This window comes from Poecilia formosa, unplaced genomic scaffold, assembly GCF_000485575.1.
Source record: "Poecilia formosa unplaced genomic scaffold, Poecilia_formosa-5.1.2 Scaffold360, whole genome shotgun sequence".
Lineage (NCBI taxonomy): Eukaryota > Metazoa > Chordata > Actinopteri > Cyprinodontiformes > Poeciliidae > Poecilia > Poecilia formosa.
Window position 1 is genome coordinate 384,737 of NW_006800299.1, and position 15,842 is coordinate 400,578.

At 47.8% G+C, this 15,842-nt stretch overlaps 1 protein-coding gene across 1 annotated transcript in view; it reads right to left on the reverse strand.

The window, feature by feature from the left end:
• Positions 1 to 15,842, reverse strand: part of hivep2a (HIVEP zinc finger 2a) — a 53,806-nt gene that overhangs the window by 12,953 nt on the left and 25,011 nt on the right. The window contains exons 3-10 of the mRNA XM_007574770.2: positions 8,500 to 8,561; positions 6,478 to 7,756; positions 4,462 to 6,338; positions 3,684 to 3,941; positions 3,187 to 3,355; positions 2,321 to 2,408; positions 655 to 2,230; positions 420 to 577 (exon numbers count right to left, since the gene is read on the reverse strand). Of these exons, the coding sequence (XP_007574832.1) occupies positions 420 to 577; positions 655 to 2,230; positions 2,321 to 2,408; positions 3,187 to 3,355; positions 3,684 to 3,941; positions 4,462 to 6,338; positions 6,478 to 7,462 (5,111 nt within the window). The 5' untranslated portion in view covers positions 7,463 to 7,756; positions 8,500 to 8,561. The remainder of the gene's footprint in view (positions 1 to 419; positions 578 to 654; positions 2,231 to 2,320; positions 2,409 to 3,186; positions 3,356 to 3,683; positions 3,942 to 4,461; positions 6,339 to 6,477; positions 7,757 to 8,499; positions 8,562 to 15,842) is intronic.

A 15,842-nucleotide genomic window follows, 5' to 3' on the forward strand; every position in this document is an offset into this window, starting at 1 on the left:
GTTTGTTTCTGTGCAGCTGCAGATCTAACTGATGGACCTTCTTCCATATTTTAAACGTTAAATAAAATAATATCTTTTAAATGACTATTTGTTCTTCAGCTGAACATGGCCAGCCTGACAACTTTGTAGGTTGAAATGAGGGCAAAGTGGGTTGGTAATAACATCCCATTTAAACCTGAGACTTTTATTTTGAAGTTAACAGGTGAGATTTATTTAGATTAGTTTGTAATCTAAACTGTGAAATGCTTTTATTTTATGTTAATATTTTCTACATTTTACTTTGAAAAGACAACGTAATCCATTTTTCAGGCCTGGTTTAGTTGCATTAGTAATCAGAACCTTTGACCTTTATTTTGAAAAGCCAACATCACCATCTTGTGAAAACCAGTTTTAAACTAAGGACTTTAAACTGGACCTACCCGCCCTCAAAGATCTTGATGCGGGTCGGTTCGGCAGCCGGCTGCTTGACAGAGACTTCCTTCTCCACCTGCTCTTCCTTCGAGCGGTCCCACGACGCCACGCCCTTCATCTTCCTCCCAAAATGGCTGACGTCCACCGGCATTAGCTCCGGCTTCAGCTGCAGAGAAAAGGCGAGAGCTGTGGGTTTCTGTTGGCTCGTCTCCATGGCAGCGAGAGGAAGACCGCAGGACGTACCTGATCAAACCTCAGCTTCCAGGCCACGGACGACACCAGCTTCCCAGAGCTGGGCGGCGCCATGGCGGCTACGGTGTACATCAGGTCGGTGTTGGTCTTCTGCTTGGACCGGAGCAGAGCCAGCGCGGCCTTGGTGCTGAGGTGCAGCGGGTTCGGGTTGTACGAGCTGACGCACCATGAGCTGTAGACGGAGCTGTGGGCGGCGGCCAGGGTGCTGTTGGGTTTGGTGTAGCTCCGGAAGCACCAGCTAACGCGGCTCATGGTGCGCAGGCTGGGGAACTGGAACAGCTGCTGGGCTCCGGCCTCTCCAAAGAGCTTCGGCGTTGTGGGTTGCTTCTCGGCGTCTTCAGTGTCGTTAGAGGAGAGCATGGGCTCCGGGCTGGAGCCGCACCGCGGCGGCGCCTCGTCCACATCCAGCTCCTCTGGGGAGTCCCGCCCACCTGGAGCCGGGGAGCGATCCGTGATGATCTGGAGAGGCGGGGTGAAGCTCTCCACACGCGGCACGTCGGACAGGTGGGGAGCTGGAGATCGGACGGGAATGGCGATCTTGGCTGCGACGGGGAAGTCGCTGATCGGAGGAGAAGAAGACATCCGTTCAGAATCATCAACGGACTCCTCAGTCTTCAAACATCTTCCTTGTTTCTTGGAAGTCCGCTCGGCTCCGCTCAGCTCCACGGCTCCCATCTCTTTGACTATCTGGCCGTACATCCGTTCCTCCTTCACCCGTTTCTGCTGCTTCGTCTCAAAGAAGCGCTCCAGGGAGCTGGTCGGTGAAAGCATGCGTTTACTGGCCACCATGTTGGACGCCGAGGCGTCGGTAGTGGATATGGTTCCTGATGTTAGCGACAGCGGGATGCCCGTGTTCACCTGTTGCTCCGGCGGCGGAAACCGCAACCCGGCAACGTCAACCTGCCCCAGGAGGAGGGACAGGTTGAATCCGGCTCCGCTCATCCCTCCTCCCACTCCGCCGGCTGGCTTTCCAATGTTCACAAGCGGAGGAGACGTATTGGGGGTCCCACCGACGTCCGAGTCCAACGCCTGCACTCCGCAACCGTAAGAAGCTATCAGCTGGCTAACGCTGGTGTACATCGCGTTACCAAATGATGGCACGTTGGTTTGGATCCTGACAGGAACCAAAAGGCCGGGCAGTGAGGCCTGGGATCCAGGGTTCTGAGTGGCAAACACGGGTTGGACCTGAGGCAGCAGCAGGGCGGCGGTGGAACCAGGCAGGGAGTGTTTGGAGGAGAGCGGGCCCAGGCTCTGCTGCTGCTGGTTCCGGCCGGAGATGGAGGAAGAGTAAATCTGTGAGCCGTCCGGTTTCCCGTCGTACGTCTGCGGATGTCCAGCCAGGCTGCCCTGGGATCGGATGTGCAGCTTCAGGAGTTGCTGTTGAGCCTGGAGGGTCTGCTGTTGCCTCTGTTCGGACTCCTGGCTCCAGAACAGACCCGGCTGGGAGATGGAGATGAGGGGGGCGGCGTTCTGGTACTGGGGGGGTAAATCCTTACTCATCGCCTCCAGGCCTGGATGTTCTCCTTCAGATGAGGAGCTCTGGGCCTGGAGGCGATGCTGCTGCAACCTGCATGACAAAACATGGACACTCATTCATCAAGGTGCCACTAGCAAGAAGTAAATCATTCTGGAAAATCCATTCTGTAGATATTCTCACCTTCCATAGACGGGTTCATCTTGCAGGCTGTCCTCACTGATGCTCTGCTGCAGGCTGTGCTGCTGGTACTGTTGGTGGGATCCTAACCCTGTCAAAACAACGTAACCGAGTTTTAAATAAAGGAACAGAATGGCGAGGAGTTCACTTTCCCTGAATCGGAACCAGGTCTTCTACCGTCTGTCTCTACTTGCCAGGAACGTCTAAACATTTTACCGGTTCTTCCTTCATCAGGTTCTTCCTGCTCTGTCGCCCACTTCCTGCTTTTGGAGCGGTCTCCAGTCCGCTTGGCATTCACATTCAAACTGAACCAGAGTTCACTTGAACTGAACCCAGACTGAGGTTCGGAGGACCAGAGGTCAATTAGCATTCACACCTGACCAACAAAACTGGACTCTCTAGACAAACGGACTGGAGTCGGATCAAACAGGGCCGGTGAGAATGCTTCTTAAATTACAGAAAGCTGGACTGCTAACTAGCTTACCTTTGAGATCTCCTGGTTTCACTGTAATTTATTTAGGGGTAGCAGAATATAGACTTTTCATATTCTTCCATTTCACCATTAGTCACTACGGTGTACTGGCCCATCACATGACATCCTAATGAAACACCTTGAAGTTTGTTATGTGGAAAGGAGTTTTAACAGATGAAGACTCTTCATGTGGCCATTTTGGATCTGCTTCTAAAATTTAACACGGAAAAATGGGTCAAATTTCTGAGCTTCAGTTGGTCCAAGTGACACGACGAGCCCAGCAAAATGTACGCTGCTGCACTTTTATTCAAGAGCAAAACTCCAGGCAGAGATTAGTTTGAGGTTTAATTAGTGGAAAATACTTGAGTTTGTAATGTGGCACCGACATAAGGCTGACCTGCGGTACTGCTGGCAGGCCTCTTGGTTCTGCTGGGCAGATCGATGCTGCTGTGTGGAGAACCTGTTGGGCTGGCCCATATCCCATGCTCCACATTCTCCTGCTTGATTGAAATTTCAGGTGCGACGGCTTCCTGGAGGACTGTTTCTGGGTAAACACTCAGCGAAGCCTGTCAAATGTGCAAAAAGGCTGTAAGCAAACCGGCTCACAATTAAAACAGATTATATTTAGATACTTAGATAAATCACTGAGCCCTGCAGCCCTTAGGTCCATCGATTCACCTGAATTAGCTAACAGGACTCTACAGAAGGTAAGTGCATGATGAGGTAAGTCATTAGTCATTTAATTCAGGTGTTTTGGCCCTGGGACAGGTCAGACAGCTGTAGGACACTTTGACCCCCATGACCTAAATGTTACCGGTGAAACAGCAAAGGTCTGATGTTGTCATTCAGTTTGGGTTCCAACAAAGAAAAAGTCAAGAGCTAGTCTGACTCTACCTGTCGAACCAGATATCCGCGTCTCCGTTCCTTCATTGCCGATGCGCTGGTGTACATCTCGCCTTGCCGTGAGGAAGGCAGGTTTCCATAATCGAAAGATTTGCTGCGCATTTCCGGTAACTCTGTAGGCAACGTGCACGGCGCCTGCTCAGATGAAGATCTCCTCATCTCCCTCTGCTGATGGTGGCTGGAATAGCCACTACCCGGGACGGTCAGAAACTCTGACTGCTTTGCTCCACCAGAGGCCATGGAATCATCCTGCAACACACAGAGAGACCAAGAACCTCTCCTTACGGATATTCTGGATTTTGTTTGGTGACACTTGGTAACAGCAAATTTAGAATCAAGCCAGAGGTCCAGGACCAGATCCGGAACCAGTGGTTCAGACCTTACCTGATTCACTGGGACTCCCTTATGTCTATTAGCAAAACAAATACATGCGGTGTCCCACAGGGCTCCATTCTCCACCCACTTTTATACAATATCTTTATTCTTCCCACAGCTGAGATTACACAGTGCTAAAATATCTCTTGCATATCTATGCTGATGAACCACAACATCATATCTGTGTCACCAGATGACCACAGTCCCCTGCAGGCACTGGGTGTGTGCATCGTACCGAACGGGTGGCACAGTGAAACCTAAGAGTTGTTTTCTGACTCAAAACTAACTTTTAGCACCCACATTAAGTCAGTACCTCCTGTATGAAGGGTGTAACACACATAAACTTGGTTTTCATGCAGATACCAGAAAATACAGCCCTAGTCAAAGTAGGTACCTGTTTAGTTGGTGAGACAGACTTGGGACCCTCATCTCTGTCGAAGGACATGGAGAGAGAGGACGAGTGGGACAGGTTACTCTCTTGACTGGGACTTCGGGAAAGGCTGGTGCAGGTCGACTCAAAGCTCGATTCCCCAGACGAGTGCTCCATGTCTGCAAGACGCAGCCTCTTCTTCTTGGGAGGCAGCTTCTCCGTTGGCATCTGAGACAGCGTGTCACTCCTCTGTGGCAGCTGGAACTCCTCAACGTGTTGCTGCTGCCTCTCAGGCTCCTTGGAGGCGGGAGCTTCGGTGTCCTTCTCTGGCTTGTCGGGCTCCTCTGTCACCCTGATCTCAGGGACTTGGATGTTAGGCTGTCGTACCAGTCTCTGTGAGTTGGGATATGGTTGGCCAGGTGAGGCTGCAGCTGAAGAAGATGAAAGAGGAACTAGCTCACAGGAAGCTTGCTGATCCATGCTGTCAGACTTTAGAAGAGCAGATTCAGGACTCAAAGCATCTTCAAAGATGTTATTGTCCGACTGCTCTGAGTATTGACTGGATGGGCCCTTATCTGCTGACTGGTAGCCTGTTTGGTCAAATGACTCTGACTTCTCAAAGGAATTTGGACGAGACACTATGCCAGTGTGCTGGATAACTGAATTGCGAGTTGCCTTCCTGCATTCCAAGTCAGGAACGAGCGTGATGTCCTCAGAGCACATGCTGGGACATGTATCAAAGCTGTCAGACTGGCTGTGGGCACTATGAAGAGAGCCTTTGCCTATTGGTGTGGCTCTTGTCCCATCAAAACTACCTTGTTTAAACTCATAGTCCCCCATCATCTCAACTGAGCCACTGCAGCTACTGTCACAGTGCCCAGGACTGTCCTCATCATCCCCAACACTCTTCTCTTTCCGCCTTTTCCTCGTGGCTATTTCTGACATGCTAACCTTCGTACCATATGGGCTATAAGCAATGTTCTCTGGGACTCCCGGGCTACGCTCACTGATCTTCATACCCAGAGATGACACAAAGTTTTTGGCCATGTGTCCGTAACCCTCAGCTTCCCCAATGTGGGCATCGTTGCCTGACTGTTCGAATGCCCCCTGTCGTCTGAGTCTGGGGTGACCTGGTGGGTAGAACACATCGTCTGGTGCCACCATGTTATCAAAGGAGACACTGCCTCGAATCCCTGGAGGGGCACTGAGGTTAGGAGGAGATGGAGTTGGCATGGAGTTACTCCTAATGAGAGTCCCAGAATCTGATGGAGGCTCCAAAAGTCCTGTACTGCTTTGGCAGGGCCCAGTTGGGTACTGCTTGGCTTCTCCACACATTGGAATGTTTCTTGTGAAGGAAACAGGATCCTCCACAATCTTCCCCATGTCTGAAAGAGTCCCTGCCTGCTTTAAGGTGACCAGGGTATTGGGGTCTGCCCCAACTAAATTTACCGTGATTGACTGTCTCGACCTGGAGTTGGGTCGGTTGTACCAAGTCCGACCAAACATAATCTCTTCATATGTCTTGACGTTAGTATTGGGAGTGCCTATTTGCAGCTCGGCACTGTCAAAGGGTGAAAAGTAGCCTGAGTCTGTGCTGCCTTTGCTGTGAGGACTGAGGAGGTTGAGAGACTGGGACATGCCGGGATCTGAGTTCTGCCCTTCCTTATCAATCAGCTTCCGGCCCAAGCGCTGTTTGGCATTGGGGGAGTCATCTAGCGAACGTGCTCTCCCACCTGCCTGTGAACCCAACATGCGGTGAGAGCCTTTTATGTCATGAAATGGGGGGCACTCCATCCCAGTAGATGGGACTCCCCCAGGCTTGGGGAAAATGAGGATAGGCACTTTCATTGATCCGATGGGGAGGTCCTCAGCCGAGTCTGCATAAGCTGGTTCTGTACTACCTACAACAACACAGAAAAACACTAGATTATAATTAGATTTTCATAACAAATGTAGAAAACTTTTGAACAAATAAATGTTCTTGAACCAAATTTGTTTGACTCTTCTTAATTTGAGTTGTGTTTGTTGTAGAGAATTTACCTCCATTCTTGTCTGCTTCAAAGGAGATTTGTGGGATGGGACTGTCTTTATCCATCAACATGGTGGACGTCTCCACACCCTCCTCATCTGTGTCCGTACTCTGCTCTCCGTCTGAGGGCACCTCTGCCTCTCCAGCTGGGGATGCCTGATCCGTGTCTCCACTGGGGGCCACCGATGGCTCGGATGAAAACGGCACCAGTCCAGCTTTAATGGCGTGAGCGTGGGACTTGCGGTGCTTGTAAAGGTTGCTTTTGGTTTTAAAGGAAAAGCCGCAGGGTATGCATGGATATGGCCGCTCTCCTGTATGCGAGCGGATGTGCTTCTTCAGTACACTGGGCTTGGCGCATGCTCGATTACAGTAGGGACAGAGGTACTTCCCAGGCTTTTTTGGCTTTTGCTCTTTTTTGCCGTAGCCCTCCTCCCCGGGATCAGAGCCGGAGTGGGAGTACTGTCCAAACGAGCTTGGTAAACTAGGAGATTTTTGCCTGGGAAACCTCCCTGCCCCGTGTGGGTGAGTGTGGCCTGGATGTCCTACAGGGTATAAGTCATCTGAGGGCAACTGACCAACAAACGGCCAGGCGTGCGGCTCCAGGCCGGGCTGTGGTTTAGCTCCAGAGACGAAGCGTTCAGATTGGGGATGCTGAGGGTACGGCTGGGCCAAATGGAAGTACCCCCTTTGAAAACCTTGTGCAAAAGGTCCTTGGGGGTCTTGGGATGGTGGACCCCCTATTGCCCCAACTGCAGAAGATCCAGATAGCAGCTTTGCAGAATTGCCTGGTATCCCATACTTTTGATGGGGAGCTGATCCTCCCGTTGCGCCACAGGGCAAACTCTCTCGATGTTTCACTTCTGGATCAGAAAAAGTGCTCTGTTTTGTGTTTGCAGTAGGCTCAGATGCCCACTTTCTCTCCAGAGGTGCTTTCTCCTTCACAATTTCCTTGGTCAAGCATTTTTGCCCATGGGCAGTTGCTTCATGGGCCTCCATTTCTTTGAATCTCCTCTTCAGTTGAGTGAGAGAGGAAAGGAGGGACAGTTCAGAGGGAAGGTGCTGAAGGGTTTAAAAGGTCCCAGTGCAGCCAAACATGTTAACTGAACCTTAGAGGGTTGCTAACACGTCTAAACAAAAGGAAACGGAGAATCCATCTCTGAACAAGGCTGATTGGAGAGTCGGGGGGTAATTAAAGGGTGAGATGCACGCTGCCTTTTCACATGCTGTATGCTCAACAACTTTGTTGTGCATTGCCCTTCATTCCCAATCACAGCAGAATCCTTCAGTGATCTGCAGACAACAAAAGAAAAACAGCAATTAAGAACAGAAATGTTTGAAGTTATGACAAGCTGCTAAGTCAAACACAGCAAAGGGAAAAAACAGTTTGGAAATGGAAAAAAATGGCCTATAAACAATATTCTAACAATATTCCCCAAGAATCTTTCTTCTTGTTTGGTCAGACATAAAATTTGGTCTTAATATTATTCATCCCAGTTTTATGGAGACCAGCAGCATCAAAGGGCGCAATGCGCTACAAACACATGAATGATGCAAACAGCAAAACACACAAACACTGAAAACCAAATGCAACAGGAAAGAGCTGCACGTGAAAAAATGCTGCAACTGCAGACAACTCGCTTCACAGCATGTAAGTCCTCCCGACCACTAGGGGGAGTCCACCGGCAAATCATACAGAACCAGAGCCTCAGGAAGGAAGGAAGCAGGAGCAAGAAAGAAAGCTGTGTCCTACTGATATGTATTATATAACAGCATCATATTTACGTAGGTAATATTAGATATTAGCACATTAGCAGAAAAACTGGACAAAAGCCAACAAACACAAATCTGCAGGGGTGCAAATACTTTTTCATACAAGTAAATCAAACCCTGCAGCTGTGCTCAGTGATTGGTGCAGTTCTACTTCTTATTTTATGTCTGTATGTCTTATTGATTTTTCTGTAATGAGTTTAGTTAACAGATGACACAGAGTTGTAATAAATCATGTTTACAGTGTAAATATTTGGAATAAATACCAGATTTTCTTGCTGCTGAACTTCTGTGTCTTCAAAAGGTTTTCAATTTTCTCAGTGAAAACCTGCAGACAGAAAGAATCTCATTAGTTTCAATCGATCACCATAAGTCAATAACCAAACAGCAGCAGGTTTATCACTGTGGCATCGTTTGCTTTGCTCAGAGGACAGAGACAGTGAACTGGATGCCTGATGTACAGAAATAACCGTTCCTGATTGCTCTGTTGGTTCCTAACGCTGGAATCCATCTGTTGTTTTTGCCTTTTCCATTTCCCCCACCTTCTCTCCTTTCACTCAGTGAGTCACCGGTGAAAAGCAAACCCACGCTGTTCCTAAAAAGACACAAAAGCTTATAAATAGTGTTGTGGAAGTGACGTTCAGGTGTCATAATGCGTGTAGGCGTCCGAAAGGCCGAGCCGAAGATCAGCCATCAGCGCCTTTTCCTTCCTCAGAGCCGAACGCAAACACAGCAGACAAACACAGGCGCACATGTAGACACAGCCTGCAGGCTTTGCTGCAAAGCTGCAGCAGACAGTGTGTGTGTGTGTGTGTGTGTGTGTGTGTTTCCGCTGTTTAACGTTTCTTAACCACACCAACACCTGACAGCATAGGAAGAACAAACTGCAGAGCGCACGTAAACATCCCTGCTGAAGCTGCAGTTTTGCTTTGCATTTCCTCATCGGAGGATTTGAACAGCCTCCCTCACACTCTTATTGCAACACACACACACACACACACACACACACACACACACTGCTTGTAAGGAGGACTTGGTGACGTGTGTGTGTGTCTTGGGGCCCAAAGTGAGGTCTATAAATAGCACCTGAGAAAACATACTTTATTCTTAGCAGCAGGAACGTTAAATTTGGGCAACCTTGCACTTTTCAGATGTACTCCCTACACACATACACACACACACACAGACACAGACACACAGACACACACACACACACACACACACACACACACACTGTCTCAGGCTTGGATCATGGTTTTATGTTTTCCATGGTTTAACGGTGAAGGAATGTTGAACCTACAAAACAAACTGTTGGCAAAATGAACCAAGATAACCGCTGAGGGTCCAGAACCAGAACCAGAACCAGACCCAGAGAACCAGAACCAGACCCAGAGAACCAGACCCAGAGAACCAGAACCAGACCCAGAGAACCAGAACCAGAGACCCAGAACCAGAACCAGAGAACCAGAACCAGAGAACCATAACCAGAACCAGAACCAGACCCAGAGAACCAGAACCAGAGACCCAGAACCAGAACCAGAGACCCAGAACCAGAACCAGAGAACCAGAACCAGACCCAGAGAACCAGAACCAGAGACCCAGAACCAGAACCAGAGACCCAGAACCAGAACCAGAGAACCAGAACCAGAGACCCAGAACCAGAACCAGAGACCCAGAACCAGACCCAGAGAACCAGAACCAGAGACCCAGAACCAGAGAACCAGAACCAGAGAACCAGAACCAGAACCAGAGAACCAGAACCAGAGACTCAGAACCAGAGACCCAGAACCAGAGAACCAGAACCAGAGACCCAGAACCAGAGACCCAGAACCAGAGAACCAGAACCAGAGACCCAGAACCAGAGACCCAGAACCAGAACCAGAGACCCAGAACCAGAGGTCCATTCAGGCTGAGGAGGCGATGTTGGTGACGTTAGAAGAGATGAACTGTTTGTTTTGAACTCATTAACAGCTAAAAAACATTTTTCATCTTCAGTTTTCAGAAATGTGTCAACAAACCCTGAAATCTTTGGAGTCGTTATCGATTATTAGTGTCTGATCCAGAAGCTCCAACACGCCTGAACGTCTCATCAGCAGAGCTGCATGAAACCTTTAGAGGAAGGAAAACTGATGCCAGTTTCCAAAAACATCAAGAGATTGTTCGATGGATCTGATTGGGTCACAGCCAGGATTGGACTAGACCAAATCTGTCTCCTGAGGAACAGATTCCAGCGCTGAACCCAAAGATCCATCAGTCATTTCGGTTCAGGAAAGAATCAGAATTACTAGGATCAGAAGTGATAAAAATATCTGATGAACATTTATCAGTGGAACTGGAAGTTTTAAAATATTAAAAATAAGTAAAGAAAACAAATAAAATGAACGACGACGTCTGGAAGCAAAAGAGCAGCAGAATGAAAACTTTTATCATCCAGTGTTTGGTAGAAAGAGAAAAAGATAAATCATGCAAATGAAAATGATTGAGTTTGTTTTAATTTATCATGTGATGAATTGATTAATTGATTTATTGATTATTGCGACAGCGGCGTCTCCCTAATAAGTTTTGTAAAAGTTGGACGTTATGCAACCTCCACTGCTGAAATGATCCATAAATGTTGATTCAGAGGCAGATTGACCAGCCAATCGGGTCGCTCCGACATGAACGCTCTCTGGTTTCTATAGAATATTTTTAGGAGGAACTGAATCATGTTTCATTGTTTTTGGTTTCATAATGAAACTTGTGAATGGCCCGGCCTGCAGAGCGAGTGGGAGTCTGCAGTCAGTGAACGGCTTACATAAAGCGTTCTTACGTTGGGCCTGGCCCGGTTCCTGGCGTAGGAAGAGACCCGGCCGCCGGCTGTGTGTTTGCATGCATGTTTGCGGCCAGGCGTGGGCGGTGTGTGTGTGTGTGTGTGTGTGTGTGTGTGTAGGCTGGCAGAGGGCAGCAGGAGACGCTCCAGTTGTAGGCAGGTCAATGCAGAACTCTCACTCTCAGGTTTTAAATAAGCCGTTATTTAACGGAGGGAAACAGAAACGGATTTATCCCACTCTGTTTTCTGTCCATCTGCTGGAGAATCGATTTGACCTTTGAACTCTGGTGTCTTCAGGTATCTGATCCGGTCAGGAAGTTCCCAAACAAACACACCTCTGGATGTTTTCTGTTCAGATAAAAACCGAAAATTTCTCTTCAGTTTGCATCTTATCTGCAGTTTTTAGAAACTACAGGAAGTTTATGATGCATAAACTCAACAGAATGTAATAAAACATGAAACTTTTCAGTGAGAACATCTGACGCTTGCAGAGATTTTCCTTTCAGTTTGCAAAAATTAGCATCAACGGTCAACAAATACATTGCAACACCAGTCAGATCATAAAAGTTAGCTGTGCTAACGCTAAAGCACCAGGCATAAACATTAGGTCATCAGTTCTGCTAATGCTAAACCATACAGTATTTAGCAAAAGCTAATGCTAAATTCAACCATGTTGAAACCCAACATGGCTAAAAAGTTAGCTTTGCTATTAGCGCATTATTGTTCTTATTTTATAAATGCTTACAGAAGTTTGAAAATAACAACATCTGATTATTTTTAGATCCCAATAAACATAGCACTGCAAGTGACACATAAGGTGAACAATTATAACAATAATTTCTGTTTCTATCATAACTGAACATGGATCTGCTGGATAAATAAAGAATAGTTGAGTTAAGCTCCGTCCTGCAGGAACTCCGATGTTGTTGCATAAATCAGTCGATGCAAAGCGGCAGCGTGAGATTCAGCAGATCGGAGGCGCTTGCAGGTATGTACAAGTACCCTCGTAAAGGCCCCGAGCCTGGAGGCATGAGCGCTGCGTGGGCACGGCCAGAACAAAGGCGCTGTGTGTGCAGAGGAGTGTGTGGGAGGCAGCGCGGTCCCGAGGGCTCCAGGAGCGCCGACGCTCCCTCCTCACTTCCACACGGCTGAATGACCGTCGGCACGCAGCAGATCCCCTCCGTCCTCGCTAACAGAGAAAGATCCCTGAGCTGCAGCTGGCCGCTTGGTTAGCGTTAGCAACCGGCCTGAGCTGCTGCGTGTGTCTGGACCAGAACACCAGGATTTGCACCAAGCAAAGTGGGAATATCTTGTGTGCAATCTGTGTGTCGTCTGCATAGCGGAGCATATTTGTTCCATGTTTCCTGATGACATCACCGTATTCCTGATCAGAGCCCTGAGGAACGCCAAGATGGATTTAAATATCCTGGACTGAGATAAAAATGTACAGATTTCTGGGTTCATGTCTCAGATCCAACGACTGATGGACGAATGATTTATAATTAGGAATAAATAACATCATCAGAATAAAGATGCAAAATTAAGAGAAAAAAACTCAAATGACAAAATGCTTTGTAATTATTTTTGTGCAGTTCTCATAAAAGCCAATATTCTCTTATTATTCCAACTTTATACTCATAATATCTAAATTTTATTCTCATTATATTACAACTTTATTCTTGTAATATGACATTATGTTTTCATTATGTTGATTTTATCGTCTTACGATTAGTTTTGTTACGCTGTATCTTTTTTAAAACAATCATTGGTAGCTTGGCCTCAGCGCGCCGTCAAACATATTAACAGACAATCAGTGGATAAAATCCAGTAAATAAATGGAGTCCAGGTGAGAAATGAAACCGAAACAAAGAGTGAAAAGCTGAAGAATCCAAACCAGAAAAGCAGCAGAGAAACCAGAAGGAAACGACGGAGTGTGGGACGATTCAGGAGAAACACCTGGACCTGTTGAGGGACGAGGGGCAGCTGCTGAGGAGAAACGTCCTGCCAGCTGGTGTCAGGTGCTGCTCACACACACACACACACACACACACACACGCTCCGACACAAAGGCCGGTCTCGTGTTTCTGAGCGCGGCGTTCTTTGGGTGGTCAGACGCTCCGTAAATTATTTAAACATGTTACTGATGGTTTCCATTCAGTGATTAACCGCTTTGTACCGCCAGAGAGCGAGCCGGGCCGAGCCAGGGCAGCTGGCACGGTGTGTGTGTGTGTCAGAGCCAATCACTGACACACACACACACACGTCCAATAAAAGCTTTGTTTTACCTGGAGGGACACAGAAGTTATTGGAACAATAAGTTTGGCTGCAGACGGAGGAGCAGTGAGCGCATCGGGAAGAGCGCCACCTGCTGACGTCATTCAGCCGCTCTCCGTCCAGCGCTTCGCTCCAAAACGAGGCCGAGCCCGGTCCGGTTTGATGAGACCAGGATCTGCTCTGAAAAGAGACCGAGATCCAGATCGGATCGGTCCGGCCCGGTTTGATCCGGTCCGGTCCGGACTGGAATCGGTCCGGTCCAAGATGAGACTGAGATGTCTAATGTCTTCTACATGTCATATATTAAAATAGCCAACATGTGGTAAAAATTATAAGAGGTATTTCTAGTTTTGAGTTCGTGGCTTTTTAGCAACACTCGGCAACAAAGGAATGAAACTGAGTGAAAACGAACGACTGTTGAAAAACAAAAATTCATTTTGTTAAACGGATTTCATATTGCACTAATTTTGCTGTATTTGAAATACTGTAATGATGAAAAAGTAATGGTTGTTAAAAATAGTTTTGTTTCAGCATCAATAACATAATCACCAGATGAAAAGTTTGTTTTATTCAATAAACGCCTAGCGTTGCTAATTAGCATCTCAGGCAAATTCAAATTAGTAATAACTTTGATGTATGAAATAATAATCACTGATTAAATTCACATCTAACATTAAAAAAACAAATAATTTTCCAAATTCAGCCATTAAAGTGTTGAAATGTATCTGTGTGCAGCTGGACGGCGTTCCCCACGGCTCAGCGCTCGGGTTCAATCAGAACCAGCTGTCCTGTGGTGCCGTCATCAGGACACATTGCATGAATGTCAACAGTTGTGCAGATGACACACAGCTTTCTGTGCCGGTGACTCAGGAGCGTTTCCATCTCAGCTGCACATGAAACATCGAGACCTTGACAAATCTGTTCAAGGAGTTTGACTCAGATTGCATAACATACATTTTTTTCCCGTTTCATCATATTTTCCATCCATCCATAAAAAGTAGAGCGAGCTTTGGAAGTCTGGGTCAGAAAAAACATTTTGAATTTTGACTGAAGATCAGCCAAAGTCCAAAGACAACGTAAGAAAAAAGCGTTCAGTTTTAAACGATTACAAGAAATTCTCCGAGGCTGAAGGGAAAAATTATAAAACAAATTAAGACCTGAAGGCCAGGATTAATGAAGTAAGGTAGAAAGCATGGTGTGTGTGTGTGTGTGTGTGTGTGTGAGTGTGAGAGAGAGATCCGGCGTGTTGCAGGTTCCTGCGTATTAAACCTAAAGCATTTAACGGCCTTCTCGGTGCCAGGCCAAATAAAGCGCCGGGCCAATTCCCCCCTGCCGCGACTTTTAGAAATAAAAATAAACTTGCTCAGCAGTTAGATCACAATACCTGCTTTCTGTTTTAGAAAAAGCAGTGTGTGAATTCTGCTGGGGTCACATCTGAGAGCTAATTGGATCCAGAACCGTCCTCCTGTCTGCCGGCGTGCCCTGGAGCAAGGCTGCTGGAGGCCAGCAGGAAGCCAAACCAGCGCAGAAACATCTCAAACTGGGAGCTTCGGGGGAAACGTCGCTTCCTGTTTGGCTGGAATCTGCAGGAATATTCCTCCCACCTCTCCTCCGCTTCTATTCCTGCCGCTCTTCCTACGTTTCCCAGAGCGCCGTGGGGGAAGCGCGGAGCGGCGCGCCGTCACCTCCGGGCGATCCGAGTAGGCGGTCGGACAGCTTCCAGCCCCAACGCCGAGCGGCTACCGATCCCGCTGCCTGCTTCAGAAACGCTCAGACTGTTTTTCTGCCGCTGCGAGAAGTCGGTCATAAACGGAGCGTTTTACACTTTGGACAATTTTCTGCTAAAAGCCACATTAAATCTAAAAGGACTGAAAGCACCATAAATCAGCCGCAGCAACGCTAAAAATATCATCTTAGTGCTTTTAGTTGCACTAAAATGTCTACAAATGAATCAGAAAAAATAAAACATCTCAGTAGACTTTATTATACAAGTTAGTTTAAAAAAGATGCATGAGACTAGATTGGCAGAATCAGATCTAGGAAGGAAGATCTGTGCAGAACAAATCAGCTGATTTCCTAAAGCTAAACGGTTTGATGCTGCAGAGACGAGTAAAATCAGAAAAAGCCGATCTATGGAGTCAGAAATGGATCAGAACTCCAGGAAGTGATCGAACACGAGGATTCCCAACAAGAGGTGACAGGAAGTCCCGCCCCCACTTCCTGCTGGAGCTGCAGGAGGAACCGGAGGAACTCCCAAAAGGTTTTCACTCCCTGCGATCCTTCATCAGAACCTCCTCCCTCCGTCAGCGGGGCCGCTGCTGAGGCCACTCTAACATCTGATCCGGATCAGAGCTGCGACTGACCCGGGATCCTCCCCGGAACCAGCTGGAGGGAAACACCGGCAGAGGATTCCTGGAAGAACTGCAGACCGGAACGCTGAGCTTCCCAACCGGAACGGTTCTGTTCACTTCTGGATTCAACCTGAGACGTTTCCTCCTCACGTCCGTCAGTCAGACATCAGGACGG